Consider the following 15,811-nt stretch of genomic DNA (forward strand, 5'->3'; position numbering starts at 1 on the left):
AGACAGAGGGAGTGAGGCTAGAGAGATGATGGTGGGCACGGCAGCGGCGGTGACAATTGCTGAACGTATGGAATCATTTATGATGCAGTGATGGAACATTTTATCTCTGGGAGACAATCGGAACCATGGTCCTCAAAGAATGGCTTTGTCACGGTTCGTGGATAACCTGTTTTCTAAAGTAGTGATAACTTATCAGTTTTATCTATTCATAGAATTCATGGTTTAGTGAAAAATGATAAACTGCGCAGCTTCTTGTCTGCCCCCACCCCCACTTTGCCCCCCCTTTTAAGCATCTTTTTCTTTTATGGAAAGCCTTGTACTCAGGAGACTATGTTCAAAGTCTGGGTTCATGAAAAAAGTTATTTACACGCTCTAGATTAGAAAATTTCAGATGAATATAGTGTTTTAGTTTTAGTTTTAGTTTTCAGCTGACAAGCAAAAATAAAAATGACTGTGTTGTCTTGGGCCGCTTTTCTGCATCTATGCTTTTATGTGATTAATTAAGATAGTTGAGCAGTGCACCTACATATGCATTCTTTATGATCTTAATTGCTCATATTTCTATTTGCTGGAAAAATTTGGCATGTAAAGTATTGTCTGATTATTCATCTAATTGTTGATGATAGGGAGCAACATGGGATCCAGATGGCTGTATGGTACTTGTTTCTTTTTCGGAGTCATCATCATTAAGGTTCCATTCACTTTACATCCAAACCTCCATCGCTAGGTATGTAACATATCCTGCTTTTGTTCTGTTGTGTTAATATTTGTCCTATTATTCTGATTGAATAAAATTCACGGGTATGTGGCTTTTGCAATTCTTTTTTGTCGAAAGGGTTCATGGTTCTATTCATTGCTTGTGAAATTGAAACAATGAGTACCTAACAAATGTTTGCAGATAAGTTGTCTCATACATATCTGTGATTATGTGATGTTACCATCTCTAAGATGAATGGATAATAAACTTTCGCATAAATTTTATTATTTTGAGTTTCACCAATGCAAACAGATATTGAATGAGCTTCCAGAATGCTCTCTGTTCCTTAATCTGAAGATTCTTTTTTATGATATTATAAATCTTTGGACATTTTCCTGACAGACATGCAAATGTGGTCTCTTGGTTTCTTGTTGGGTAGCTTCTCTAACTTTCCATGATATACTTTGGAGGATGACATTTTTATCATATTTGATTGAATGTCTTCAAATTTTTTGAAATGGTATTTGTTTGAGTATCACTTTTTTCTGTTTAACCTCATGTTGATCTTCAGATGCACATCTTATACCAGTTGAATTGCCAGAGATAAAATTGTTGACCGACAGGTAGAGAAATCTTTTAACTTAGCTGTTAGCATATTCTCTGGTTATATTTGTATTGAGATAGTGCTACAAGGAATTTGGCTTTATATTTGTACATGTATACTTGAAGTCACTATATTTGACTGATTGTTTACTAACTTTATATCATTATTCTGCAGCCAGGTCATTGAGAAGATAGCATGGGATGCTTCAGGAGAGAGATTGGCGGTGTCATATAAAGATGGTGATGAGCAATACAAGGTCTCGTTGCTGTATTTGATGTTAAAAGAACTCCCTTAATTTCAACAGTCTTATCTCTTTTATAGTTCCCTTTTCAGTATATATTTATGTATATTTTCTTCATTGCTCATAAAACCAAAATTTTGAACACACATGTTATGGTGGCTGCAATAGTTTTCCGTTTCAAACTTTCTTCATGCATGTGTTTTGTTCCTAAACATATTCTTTTTGTGTATTTTGGCTAATCATCCGAGGTCCTGCTGACAATCCGAAGCCAGTAGCATTTTCATTCCACGACAAATTTAAACAAGGGCCATTGGTTTCTGTGGTTTGTCATTGGCCTTCACCTTCATCTTTTTCTGCATTTATCGTGTTATACGGTATTGGACTGTTTTTAGATAGCATCGCGTAAGGTTTATGTGAATGAACCACACTGCATGATATGTTCTAAAAGTGTATATTAAAGCTGAATTTGATCTTGAACCTAACAATACAGTGTTGCTTTTATTCCGGTGACAGTATAGCTACATTTTCTTAATTCCATCACATGAAACCATCTCAATTCACTATATTTATTTTGCAGTGGATTTTGCTGCACCTACCCTCTTATATTCCGTTCAAATATTCTACCATAGTTGAGGTATGAGTTTATACTAATTTCCAGCTATAGTATTTCTGCTCCTCTTGAAAAGATGGTAGGTGTAGGAATTCTTTTGCTATTGCAAAGCGGAAATCTGATTCATCAATCTCTTCAACTTTTGATCCAAACTGTAGAGAAGTCAAAATGTAAATTACCAGAGCTGAGTGGCTGTGCCCAAGCAACATTACGGTTAGTATAGCTATTCAAAATTGATGATTTTGTTGCTCCAGTTTTTCCTGTACAAGTTTTCAAGTTTGGCTTCTGATTTCAGGTTATGCAGAGATTTTTGTGTTTTGAAGTCTTGTTGATAATCTGCATGCAGCGATCTTGTGAGTTCGTCGCCAAGGAACTGAAATTTAACAGTCTATGAACTTGATACAACATATTTACAGTTTTCTGTATTTTCCCTTTTAAGTGTACTAAGTTTTATTGTCAACTGAGATCATCTACACTCTGAATTTGTACAAAACTTAGTAATGATTCATCACGACGGGTTTCAAAATTTAATAATAAAGATTGAAAACTAACTCTTGAGCTAAGGACACCAACAATATCCTTACTCGATTTTATTAAATAATTGAATTTATAAATAAAGCCAATTAAATCATAAATACTTTTTATTGCATGATACAAATGCAATTTCATGTCATGCTTAAACATATAATAAGTAATTACTTAAAATATGCACATACTAATAATAATATTATTATGAAATCATTATATAAAAATAATTAATCAAATTAAACTTAAATATATTTCTAATCAAATAATTAGTGCAGACCAATTGAAATTAAAAGCAAAGGCCCAGGTCCAATAAAAACGCAACCCAACAAATTAAGCTAATTGGCAGCACAATAAAATATAAGTCAGCCCATTTCTTTAAAGTGTCGGCCCAATTAAAAGAAATATCAAAAGCCCTCTTGTTAAATAACTTAAGCCCACAACCTTTAGCCCAACAGAATTCCTCCTCCCCCTCTTCTTCTTCAACACTGCTGCGCCCCCACCTCTCAATCTCTTTCACTCTCTCGGCTGACACATACACACTCAATCGGATCTCCCTCTCTCCCTTTTTTGGAATCACGCACGCTGGCACACACACACACAGATCAGCACGCCGCCCCCTCTTCTCTCCACCCTCATCTCCGGCCAACACCGGCCCTCCTCCGACGAGCAGCGACCTACGGTCACCGCCGCGCCACCACTCCTCTCTCTCAAGCCCCGCCGCTGTGGCTCCACTTCCGACGAAGCAGCGCCCGACCTCCCTCAAGTTCTCTCATCCCTCTGATCTCGTTTCCCCCCTGGCTCCGACCGGCAGCAGTAGTTAGCTCACCGCCGGCCGCCGTCTCCCTCTATCCTAAGTCAGACGGCAGCGAACCGCCACCAGTCGCCCGACTCACCGCCCTCGCCTCCCCCTCTCTGGCGCTTGACTCCGGCAGACAGCAGCAGTTAACAACCGCCGCCGTTGCCGCCCTGGCTCGACTCGGCTCTCACAACATCCGACAACCAACAATAAAACAGAGTTCAAGTTTACATCTATTCTATTCATTTTCAATTCTTAATGCTCATTCAAGGAAAATCTGATCTTTTATGTAGTTGATGACATATAATAACATGTGTACATTTTCTGTAAAAAGGGATAATTCATGGTGACTCACTAAAATAAATGTAATGAATGTATGCGTGTGTTTCTTGCTTGTGAAAGTTGAAAATTTTCATATGCGCAAAATAAGATGAATGCCTTTACTCACACTGTAAAACAAGTGATGAAGTTTAAAGATGAAACCTTGATTCTTGTGGGAGAAAACATGAAGAACTATAGATGAAATGTCTTGCTTAGAATGAAATTAGAGAGTTTGGTTGGAGTAACTTTGATAAAAGAGAAAGGCAACTGTGAAAATGGTATAAGAGGTGCAATTATGTAAATTTTGATGTTTCGAATGAATAGGAGTGCAGGTGATTGAGTTATAATTGTACCTTGGTATGGGCTATCTATAAGTTAGAGTGTGAAGAATTTGAGGAAAAGGTGGTAAGTATTTCAAAAGTGTATGACACTATAATATGAAATATTCTAAATCAGTAAATGGATCCATGTTAATTCTTTCGATTTCGCTAATTAAAAAGTTTGTCATATAATTCAAACACTCAAATTTAAATAAATGCAATGCATAAGAATTTAAATAAATAAAATTTACAAAAGCTTTTGTAAAATGTTTTGTTGGAATTAAATAAATTCATTTTCATTTTATTCGGCTTGAATCGTTCTAACTTCTAAGTTCAAAAATATTCTAAATTTAGCTAGGGAAAACTGGGGCATTACACCATAATATACTGGATGCTGCAATCTTGGCTGAAGTTAGCTAGAACTTGAATAACTGATGTCAATTTCTTGTCGATTGTCATTCTATGTTAAGACCCTATCTTATTAGAAATTAAGATATAGCGAGAGGTTATATAGAATATCCTTAAACCTTAATATATGTTCTCCATGTCAATAGTAATTCTTGACCTAGAGATGTTTTTACTCTTACACTTACAACATGATCAAAATATCAGGTGTATTGCAAGTTGGGGGTGGTATCAATACAAGCAATGCCTTGACTTACATAGATGAAGGAGCAAGTCATTTTATCAAACAGGTATGAGACCTTTACAATCTTGAACTCAACGGGGAAGAACCAAAACTTTAAATGAAACCATATCGGAGTAAAAACAAAAAACCAATAACTAAATTGAACAGGATTATAATTAGGTGCTGAAGATGAATGAATCAACAGATTGCAGGAAGATGTAGCTGACCTGAACCGCCTGCACCGGAGGAATGTTGTTGACAGATGCTGTTTGAGGTAGATGATAAGGCGAAGTAGTTTTTTAAGAGCTGATTCTCTAATGCTCTCACTCACGTATATCACACAAAACAATTTACAACCCTAAATCATTTTAATTTTCAACTAGTATATTCACCCGTGCAATGCACCGACGTGACATTTAAAACTATATAATTATAAGGTGTGATATTATAACTATCAAATAACTTAAATATATCATAAATAGTACTAAGATAAATACAATATAAAGTTATATTTATTTATTTTTTTCAAAAAAGTCATATTTACATGCATGTGTTGTATTCATATGTTCTGTATTTAATTTTGTGATTTTATGTACTATAAATATTTTCATTTGTAAGTGCTATTTAAATTATCTAAATAAATTAGTGATATTACATAATTTATTTGTGCTATGTTTTCAATTCTTATTATCTTCAAAAGTTTATCTTTTAATTTTCAATATGTTTTTGTTTTCTTTTCTAATTATAGAAGAAACACATCATATGTATTGACGGGAATAAATAACAATGAGTAGTTTTTATATACATTAAAAAAATGGATATGTTTCTATTACAAATTAGAATGCTAATTTTCATTATTAACAGAAAATTAAATATACAAATTTGTTTCGTCTTATAGCACACACTAATTATCCAATAACAATATATATATAGGGTGTGGTTCTAGAGAGAACTATATTATTTGTAAGAACGTGAGAACCATCAAATCTAATGCATCCACTGTAAAAATTAATGCATACGCTGTTAAAATTAATGCACTCAAAAAAATAAAAAAAAATTGCTCCCTTCAGGATTCGAACCCAAGATCTGTATTCATCTAACAAGATGATGCATCCACCGTAGATCTTGATGATCGAATAGCTGAAAATAGTTCTCCATTCTTTTTTTATTTAGTGGTTTTATTTTGAACTTCTCCCTATATATATATATATATATATATATATATATATATATATATATATCCAATAACAATATAAAACTAAATATTTAAAAATTCCTACTTTTTTTAATCAATTTTGTGTGCTTCTTTTTCTTCTTCTTATTCTCAATGTATTTTTATTTTAAGAAATAAGAGCAATTTTTAATGTATGAATTTTATGTAGAACACGTATGAATTCGCTGTATAAAAGTATGAATTGTGAAAAATAATTTTTTGCTACCTTTGGGATTCGAACTCAGGACCATAAATTCATCCAACAGGATTACGAATCAACCGTAGATCTTGATGATCTAAGGGTTGAAAATGATTCTTATTTTATATCTTAAGAAATGCTCTTATTTTAGCCCTTCCCTATATATATATATATATATATATATATATATATATATATATATATATATATATATATATAGGGGTGGGCTAGAATAAAAACACTCTTAAGTGTATAAAATATAAACGTTTCTTAATGTACGAATTTTATGTAGAACACGTATGAATTTATCCAACAGAATTACGAATTGCGAAAAATAAAATTTTGTTACCTTTGGGATTCGAACTCAAAACCACGAATTCATCCAACAGGGTTACGAATCAACCGTTGATCTTGATGATCTAAGGGCTGAAAATCATTTATATTTTATACACTTAAGAGTGTTTTTATTCTAGCCCTCCCCTATATATATATATATATATATATATATATATATAGAGAGAGAGAGAGAGAGTGGGGCTATAATAAAAACACATCTTTTTGTAAAAACTAAAAACGGTTGAATTCTATGTAGAACACGTATGAATTAGCTGTGTAACTGTATGAATTGCGAAAGGTCCTTGAGTTCGACTGAATTCTATGTAGAACACGTATGAATTTCGCAATTCATACAGTTATACAGCTAATTCATACGTGTTCTACATAGAATTCATACATTTTAGCCGTTTTTAGTTTTTACAAAAAGAAATGTGTTTTTATTATGGCCCAACCCTATCTATATATATATATATATATATATATATATATATATATATATATATTCTGATCTAATTCTTATATCTTTAAGTTTTATTTTACAACTTTTAGAAGAAAAAAAAAAGTTTAATGCGTTTGTGATCATTGTGTCAGCTAGAAAATTGAATCCGAACGTATAATGCGATTTGTAACACTATTGGATAATAAGGCTAAAAATGCTCTTAGGCCATCTCCTTTTACACCAAACTCAGTCTCCAAAAAATACTTTTTATATATTTTCTTTTCATTTACTTTTTCTATTTTTTAATCATGTCTATACGTTTTATTTTCTCAAATTATACGTTACCACATTAATCATTAATTTCATATAATTATATATATATATATATAAAGGCTCAACCTGAGCCAATGAGAACCATTTTGGCGGGAAAGTGAGAAAGTGTTTTAACCAATGTATTTTATCTTTTGATTAGTCTGTTGTGTAATGTTCGAAATATTGAAAGGATTTTTTTTTTCGAACTTGGGCCCCAAACAATTTGAGCGGCAAAATGAGCTGATATTTTTAAAATTTGGCCCCCAAGCATGGAGCCAAAATTCAAATTTCAAAATTCAATCTAAAATTTGCCTATAAAATTTACCTTGGTGTAAAAGTTGGCAGCAGGTTGAGAAGTGTGGTGGATTGGAATTACATCGTCGAGAAAGTTAAGAAGAAAATCGACGGGTGGAAGAACCGAAAATTGTCTTTGGCAGGACGAATCACACTGGTACAAGCGGTGCTTCAGGCTATCCCTATTTACCAGCTTTCTTTCTCTTTCATTCCAAAATCAACCGTGAGATCCCTTAACTCTATTTTTGGGAACTTTTTATGGGGCGGGAAAGTGGGTGCTGGGGCGATTAACTGGGTGAAATGGAGTGAGTTATGTCTGGAGAAGACTGAGGGGGGGTTGGGTTTCGGAATATTGGATGGTTTAACCATGCTTTAGTGTTGAAGTGATTGTGGAGATACTTAGAAGGAAGAGGGTTGTTATGGGCAAGAGTCATGAGTTCAATTCACGGGGATTTGAAGTGGGGTGCGGAGGGGTTGTGTCTCACGGGGAAAAATAGGTCTTTAGGTGGCTGGTGGCCGAACTTAGTGTCAAAGGGTGGGGGTCCGAACGGGGTGTGGTTTTTGGAAAGCGTTAAGAGAGAAGTGGGGGACGGGCAGGGTACCAAATTTTGGGTTCACAAATGGGCGGGTAAGAGTCCTTTTAGGTTTGTCTTCCCTAGATTGTTTCATCTTAGTGCGAACAAGGAGGCTCTTGTTAGTGAACTTGGGAGGTGGGATGATGGTGTTTGGGTTTGGGAGATGAAGTGGAGAAGAGAGCTTCTCGATCGAGAACTTGGGGCTGCTAACAATCTGCTCATTTTTCTCCTAGATTTTGTCCCAAAAACAGGTAGCATGGACAGGTGGTTGTGGAGCGCTTCAAAAGGTGGGGAGTATACAACAAAATCAACTTATTCGACTATCAAAGCCTCAAAGTTCGATAGCTTGCTGGAAATCAAAAACAAGGAAGCATTGGCAAAGATCTGGGATGCACCAGCTACACATAAAGCAAAAGTCATTGCATGGAGGATTTTGAGAAGTCGGCTACCAACATGTGACAACCTTAGGAAGAGGAATGTGACGCTGAACGAGGAGGAGATGATGTGAAACACCTGCTTTCATTCTCCCGAGACGATCGACCACATTTTTCTAACATGTCCGAAAACAGGGTTGGTGTGGGACGAAGTACAGAAATGGATTGGGAGCAGCTCGGTGCGACCTCGCTGCATTGCCTCTCATTTTGAGATGTTCACTAAATTGGGCAGGGGGAAGAAATGTGACAAGTTTTTAGAGGTGGATGTGTATCATTTGGGTCCTTTGGAAGCAAATGAATGTAAGCCGGTTCGATGGTAAGGTGTGGAACATCAAAGGCACGCTCATGGAGATCAAAGGTAGATCTTGGAGTTGGTTTAAGGAGTTTAAGATTATGGAAAAAGAAATGAATTTCTGTACTTGGTGCTCTTCTGATCTGTTACCAAAGCTGTTCTAAGAACCACCCTTTGGTACCTCTGGTGCCTTGTCTCTTCTTTTTTATGAATAAATTTTTCTTGATAAAAAAAAATCATATACACAAGTTGGGCTCAGTTACTCCAGTTCAAAAATAACTATTGGGTTTTCTATTTTTACACAATTCTGGCCCATTTATCCTTAATTGTTGGGCATTTTGCATAACATTCCATCAAACTTTAAAACCATCACGTTTTGTACGTAACTACCGTTGATGAATTATTTAACTATATTTAGTTGATTAAGAATGAATATTTCTGTCTAACTATATAGTATTATCAAATAATAATATAGTTAAGGTGGGATTATTATAATTAGCCCGCACTCAATTAATCCAAAAATTGATAGAGCTGGCCTAAAATCTGGTGAGCCGGTCCAATTGACATACCTAATTTTATGTACGTAAGAATGTGATAACCCACGTCTTGTATTACAAGAAATTAAATGTACGGTCAATAATACAATTAATATTTAATTATTTATTCTTTCACTTATTTGTTTGAGAAGATACTCATTCTTTATTAGATATATGTAATATAAGCATAGGGCATACTGTCACGATCGGACTTAATTAAGGATAATTAAACCGAGAAACCATGACTAAGGGAGGGAGATAAGAAGCGGGAGTAGAAAAGGGGAGTGAATAAATAGAGAAGGATCGTACTTTTCATTGATAACGAAGGAAACATCTAATATATATAACGGAGATTTAGTTGCAATGATTCGATTGAACTAGTAAGTTCGGATATCTCCAACTTAGCCAAAGTAACATAAGACTTCTTTGAGTACGCAACGGAAGTAATAAGGTTTCTGATTACATGTATGAAGACATGTACCCAAGAGTTTTTCAAAACATAACATTGAGACAAAAGAAGATCCTGCTCGTCACTTCATCACCATCGGCTACTGCTCAACCTGCACATTTAGAAATACATGCAGGGCTGAGTACGAAGGTACTCAGTGGGCACATATGCCTAATATGAAAATAACATGCTTCGTAAAGTTGTATATTGTCATGCCATCATAAACAGTACAACAAGGGGGTTTTTCGCTAACAAGGCCCAAGCTTACTAAATTCATTTGTGATTCTTAAAGTTCGTCTGATCAGACTAAGTTCTCTTGTAATCTATCATATCTGGAATTGTGTGCCGGAGAGGTGGCCACCTCTCACGGACACCTGACCGGCCAACCCGCTCGATGACTCACGGTCACACGTGTACACTAGCCCTGACAGGATAGCTATCAACTGCTTAGGACCCGAATTCGAATACATAACACATCAGATAGATATCATACTAAAATTGAAACTATTTATGACAAGACAACAATTGTAATAATTTCAATTCAAAGATTTTGTCATGAAAATAACTTGCTTGAACGTAACATTTAAATTCATTTGATATAAATGAAAGTAATGCCCACCTGATAGAAACTTTATGTGGTATAGTAGCTCTTTGACTTGTTATTAACCTCGCGCTTGACATTTATTACGAGAATATAAATAAGATACTGCTCGAGCAAAATCCTCAAATAATGAGAATACGAAATTAACGATGCATGACCCTCTTATGCAAAATTATATTTTATTTTCAAATTATTTTTTATTTTTATTTTATTATTCTTTTTTCCATTGATTTATGAATTGTTGTATAAATAATCCTATATTTCTTTACATATATTATTTTTTTCTTGTTTCGAATTTATTTTTTCTGAAATTAATTTTTGTTATTCGAAATTTATGTTATATTTTTTTGTCAGAATTTTTTTTATTTGTTTCAAAAAATTTGTTATTATTTTTTATTTCAATAATTTAGATTTTCTTCTAAAAATAATTCTATATTTGTTTCCACTAATTTAGAGAATATAATTCTCCTAAAAATAATCATTGATTTGTTTCTACTTATATTTTATTTTTCGATATTGTGTTTTTTTTCGCCCAAAATAATATTCAGAAGTTGTTTTTGTAAAAAAAATCGAAATAAGGGTAAAGTTATTTTAATTTTGATAATTATTTATTTTTTCCGACTTTCATGTGCAAAAAACATTTTGAAGATTGTTTTTTTTTAAATGAAAATAAGGAAAAAGATGTTTGAGGGGTTTGAACTTGAGACCTCTATAAAATGTGAATGATACTTTGCCACCTTGTCTAGTAGTGGCAACAACATAAATCCTTAGTTAGAATTGATAATAAAATGATTCATGCGATTGGACATCGAGCGAATAATTTAAATAACATATACATTATATTATTTCAACTCTTATAATAAAGTATTAATTAATTGAAGTAAATTAGTGAATATGAGAAAAAAAATGATTGATACGAATGTATTTCGCTCGCAAGACTATTTAACATAGACTTGAATGAAAAACTATGTATTATTGTAAATAATACAATGAGGTTGTTGGGAACCTTGTGGAATATCCTAATCCTTGTTTTGATGATACCAAAATTCATAGGTCTTAATTGTAATAGACTAGAATTGTTATGAACTCAAGTGTTAGAGTTCGTTTCTAGTTTAGCTTGCGGTGTCGAAGACTGAAGACTGAAGACTGAAGAACGAAGGACTGAAGACTGAATACTGCAGATACCAACTGAAGTATCAGTTGAAGAATCAGTTGGAAACTGATTACTTAATGCGCGCAATAGACTGATATTAAAGTCAAGTATCAGTTGAACATTCCTCATCGGACTGATCTTCCAACGTACAGAGAAAGCCACGTACTCACAAAGTACAGCCGCATTAAATGCAGAGATCTCAGAATCCTTATCTCTGCAGAGGTCATTCCTATCTGGTGGTTACTTTTCAGAGACAGTCACATCTCCTGTCCATCAAGAGACCCGTTTCCACCCAGACAAGGAACCTCGAAGATTGAAGCCTCAGCCCAAATTCGAATTGCTCTCCAACGGAAGAAATCTTGAGGACGGTCTACGCCAACGGATCTATTCAAGAGTTCTCCTATAAATAGCACTCGAGGATCACTTCAACCTTCACCGATTCAACGACATAAGCTGAAGCTCTGCCGGAATTGCTACTCAGCCTAAAGCTTAACCTCCCCAAAGCTTGAATCGAAGAAGAGAATTCCAAAGCCAAAATCAGTCACTGCTGATTACATATATTCTCTTAGACCTTAGGCAAACCTCTGTGTTTACCCAGAAGCCAAAAGGTCAAACTTGCTTCAAAGAACTTGTTCTTTGTAGTATAGTTGGCACTCGTTCAAACCTCCCCCCAAAAGAGTGTTTGAGTGATTCGGAGTTCAGGAAGGTACTCTGACTCTGAGTGAGAAGTCTTAGCACGAGTTGTGCTGAGCAGAGAAATCCGACACGAGTGAAGTGTGGGTACTGAAGAAGGGTTTTCTTCAGTGGTACGGTTGTGTGCACCCGGCAAGCACACGATTTGGTTTGCAGTGCACCTGTTAAGCACTTGCGGAGTGGATTGTTGGTCTGATCAACCAACCGTGGATGTAGGAAAGGGTTTTTCCGAACCACGTAAAAGTCTCTGTGTTGTTTACAACTTTCAGTATTTACAGTCCTACTTGTGTTGTTTCAATTGATAAACTGAATACTGATTAACAGCAAAGAGAAACCTAAAGACCAACAACGTGCTCCACCGAGTCTATTGCGAAACTAAGTTTAATTTTCGCTGCGTATGATATCAGTCTGACTGATCTATCTTCTGATAGTCAGGAAGAGTGTTGTCATCTCTGTTTAGCAAACTCAACTGAAGCCCATAAGTGTATCAGTTAAGTTCCAGTGACTTAACTGATAACTCCTTACTGAAGAGCTTTCAGTATCAGTCGTCAACCCTGTTTGGTCAAAACTGATTTCTGTAAAACATGCGTCTTTGTTTGCTTGTAAAGTTTCGTTTTGATCTCTGACTGAGATCCCTCTGATTGAGGATTTGTAAAAATAGCCCATAGGTGTATTCTCCCCCCCCCATACACCTATTCGAGACCCTCAGAACCTAACAATTGGTATCAGAGCAGGTTGTTCGCAAGAACTCTCTGCATCTGATTAGGTTCTAATTGAACTAGATCTTTTTTCTCAAAGGTCTCGAAAAAGTTCTCTATTTCTTTTTGTGCTTGCTATCTGTTATACCTGCTGTTATCTAGTTCTCTCTTTTTTGATGGAGACTAACCACAGCAGATTATCTTCTCTACCTATGTTTAGTATTGAAAAATACGACATATGGAAGATTCAGCTTGAAAGCTTCCTCACCGCCCAACATTGCCGAATGTGGGAAGTCATCACCAGCGGACCAATCACCATCACTGAAACCGTCAAAAGGGTCCATGTTGATCCACAACAAGATCCTTACGATGAGGTCCAGCCCAAGCAAAAGGCAGACTTTACCACAGAAGAAAGGAAGCAAGATGAGCTTGACAACCTAGCCAAAACATCATCTCCGGCACTCTTCCCGACAAGCATGTCATGAAGATCATCAAGTGCGGAACTGCAAAGGAGATGTGGGACATTCTGGAAAGAATGTGCGTAGGTTCCGAGGAAATCAAGGAGAATAAGCTATCCATAGCTTGCCAGAAAGTTCGACTCCTTCCTCATGCTCAAGAATGAATCTGTCGAGGAAATGGAACTTAGATTCAATCACATCTTGAATGAAGTTCAATCCATTTCTAAAGACAAATACACTCAACGAGAAAATCAACCTGAAGATTCTTCGAGCACTGCCACGAGGAGAATGGCAGATCTACTCAGTCGCTCATCAGCATAAGCCAGGATTCTGTCAGCTCCCGACAAACAAGCTTTTCTCCGATCTCATGGCAAATGAGCTCGACCTTCTGAGAAATCTTGGAATCAAGAAGGCTGGAGGATCAAACGAAGATGGTCCATCAACCTCAAGAGGAGTAGCACTGAAAGCCTCAACAAGAGAAGGCAAGAAGCAGATCAAGGAACCAACAGAACTCAACCCTGAGGACTTCTTAAGTTAATATGCTTTGTTGACTGAAAGATTCAACAAAATGGAGTCCAAGTTCCGGAAGTACAGAAGGTTCCACAAGCAGCACTACAAAGGAAAGGAAAGAGAAAGCAACTCCAGACATTCCACAGATCGAAGCGGAGAAAAGGAAGTCAGCCGCTTACGACATCAAAGACATGGAATGCTTTGGATGTAGAAAGAAATGGCACTTTCGAAATGAATGCCCTGATCTGACTCAAGCTGAGCGCCGAGAGCTGAAAGCTAAGAAAGATCGTAGCTTTTCAAAGAAGAAAGCGATGGTTGCTGACGATGCTGATTCTTCCAAAGACACATCAGAATCATCCGACTTCAACAGTTCCAGCTCAGAAGATGAGAGCCGAGCCCTGATGGCCAATGAATCAGAAAGCGTGGCTGACAACAGCTATGACAATGGAATGAATGGCTCAGAGGTAATCTCTCATTCAAGAACTCCTTATATTGATAACTTCCTGATGCTTTCAGGAGACCACTCAGAATCTGGAGAAAGCTCATCCGATGAAATTGACGAGTTTGATCAGCTCATGACTGATCACTGTCAATTGAGGAAAATGTTCAAAGATCTCCTCAAGCATAATCAGAAAATGGACAAGGAGATCAATGATGAACAAGCTAAGAATCAGACAATCATCTACTTTCCGGATGAAACTTGTCTTGATCAGCTAATCATGGAGAACAGCCGACTGGAAGAAAAGCTCAGAATCTCCAACTCAGAATGTGAGAGAGCATCTCATGAGATCAAGAGGCTCAATCACAAGCTGGAAGAAACAGTCAAGAACTGCATGATGCAGTCTCCCATGATGAGCAACTTTCCATCGAAAGGTCTTGTTAAAAGCATTGGAGGAAAGGTTGCAGCTGACAAAGGAAAGAAAGTCATGATCACTTCAAAGGACGATCCTTCTGAAATCACAACATCAGAAGAATCAAGAGATCATGATCTGGATGAAGTTCACAAACGCAAACTGATGGCAAGATCAAATGTTCCACCTCCACGGAGCTACAGACGAGCAAAGAAGGCCCCCAACCAGTTCATCTTACTGAGAAGACTGGAAAGCAGATTTCAGTCAAAGATCGGGGAAGTAACATCAGGGATCAAGAAGAATCTTCCTCACCAGTCCAGGGGGAAGAAAGGCCACATCAGTCAGAGACTGACATCAGTTCAGTTTCAGAAGGAACAACATCCATGGAGACCAAACAATGTTGAGTCCAGTCGAGCCAAGCGACATCCACGACGACAAGCAACTGGACATCAAATGACTCATGTCACACGACATCAGTCAAGTCTTCATCAGTCTACAAAGACTCGAGATCTCAAGGAAGATACTTCGCCGAGCAAAGAAGACCTCAACCACTCATCAGATAGAACTCCTACAAGAGTGAAGCCTTCAAAGGAAATTCTCAACAGAAGAATGCTCGTGTGCCAACTGAAGCGCCAACAACGTCAGTCAGACGATCAACAAAGCGCAAGAGATCAACCAGACCAATTTTGAAGCAGATATGGGTTCCAAAGGGAACTCGAACTAACGTTGAAGGACCCAAATCTTGATTGGGTGCCTGAAGCAACTCTTCCTTGCAGGTCAATATCAGGAAACTCAAAAAGAAGGAAGAGGTTAAAGCTTCAATCAGAACATGGTATCTGGATAGTGGCTGCTCGAAGCACATGACGGGCTATAAAGAATATCTAACTCAGTATGTTGAGAAAGCTGGATCCAAAGTTGCATTCGGAGATAATTCAATCGGAGAAACAAAAGGCTACGGTGTGCTCAACATGGGTAACGCCAGTATTAGTAATGTTAGCTTTGTTTCTGGTCTTAAACATAATCT

General features: G+C 36.4%; 1 protein-coding gene and 1 long non-coding RNA gene across 2 annotated transcripts; both read left to right on the forward strand.

Moving 5' to 3' along the window:
- The first annotated feature begins 20 nt into the window (after positions 1-20).
- Positions 21-2,612, forward strand: LOC131016717 (uncharacterized). Its single transcript, XR_009099194.1, has 7 exons — positions 21-153; positions 627-727; positions 1,269-1,320; positions 1,476-1,557; positions 2,120-2,176; positions 2,311-2,365; positions 2,448-2,612. It is a non-coding gene; the product is annotated as an uncharacterized LOC131016717 (long non-coding RNA).
- A 40-nt stretch (positions 2,613-2,652) lies between these two features.
- On the forward strand, positions 2,653-6,313 carry LOC131018807 (uncharacterized). The gene is made up of 4 exons (XM_057947515.1): positions 2,653-2,669; positions 3,136-3,701; positions 4,730-4,812; positions 4,926-6,313. The coding sequence occupies exons 1-4, from the start codon at positions 2,653-2,655 to the stop codon at positions 4,965-4,967; spliced, it is 708 nt and encodes a 235-aa protein (XP_057803498.1). The 3' UTR covers positions 4,968-6,313.
- Positions 6,314-15,811: the final 9,498 nt, after the last annotated feature.

The sequence above is a fragment of the Salvia miltiorrhiza genome, chromosome 3 (genome assembly GCF_028751815.1).
Source record: "Salvia miltiorrhiza cultivar Shanhuang (shh) chromosome 3, IMPLAD_Smil_shh, whole genome shotgun sequence".
Taxonomy (NCBI): domain Eukaryota; kingdom Viridiplantae; phylum Streptophyta; class Magnoliopsida; order Lamiales; family Lamiaceae; genus Salvia; species Salvia miltiorrhiza.

Excerpts from the sequence above, each read along its gene's own strand:
- LOC131018807 (XM_057947515.1), top strand. Across the intron at positions 3,702-4,729 it reads AACAATAAAACAGAGTTCAA|GTGTATTGCAAGTTGGGGGT; the intron begins GTTTACATCTAT and ends TCAAAATATCAG. Across the intron at positions 4,813-4,925 it reads CAAGTCATTTTATCAAACAG|GTGCTGAAGATGAATGAATC; the intron begins GTATGAGACCTT and ends GATTATAATTAG.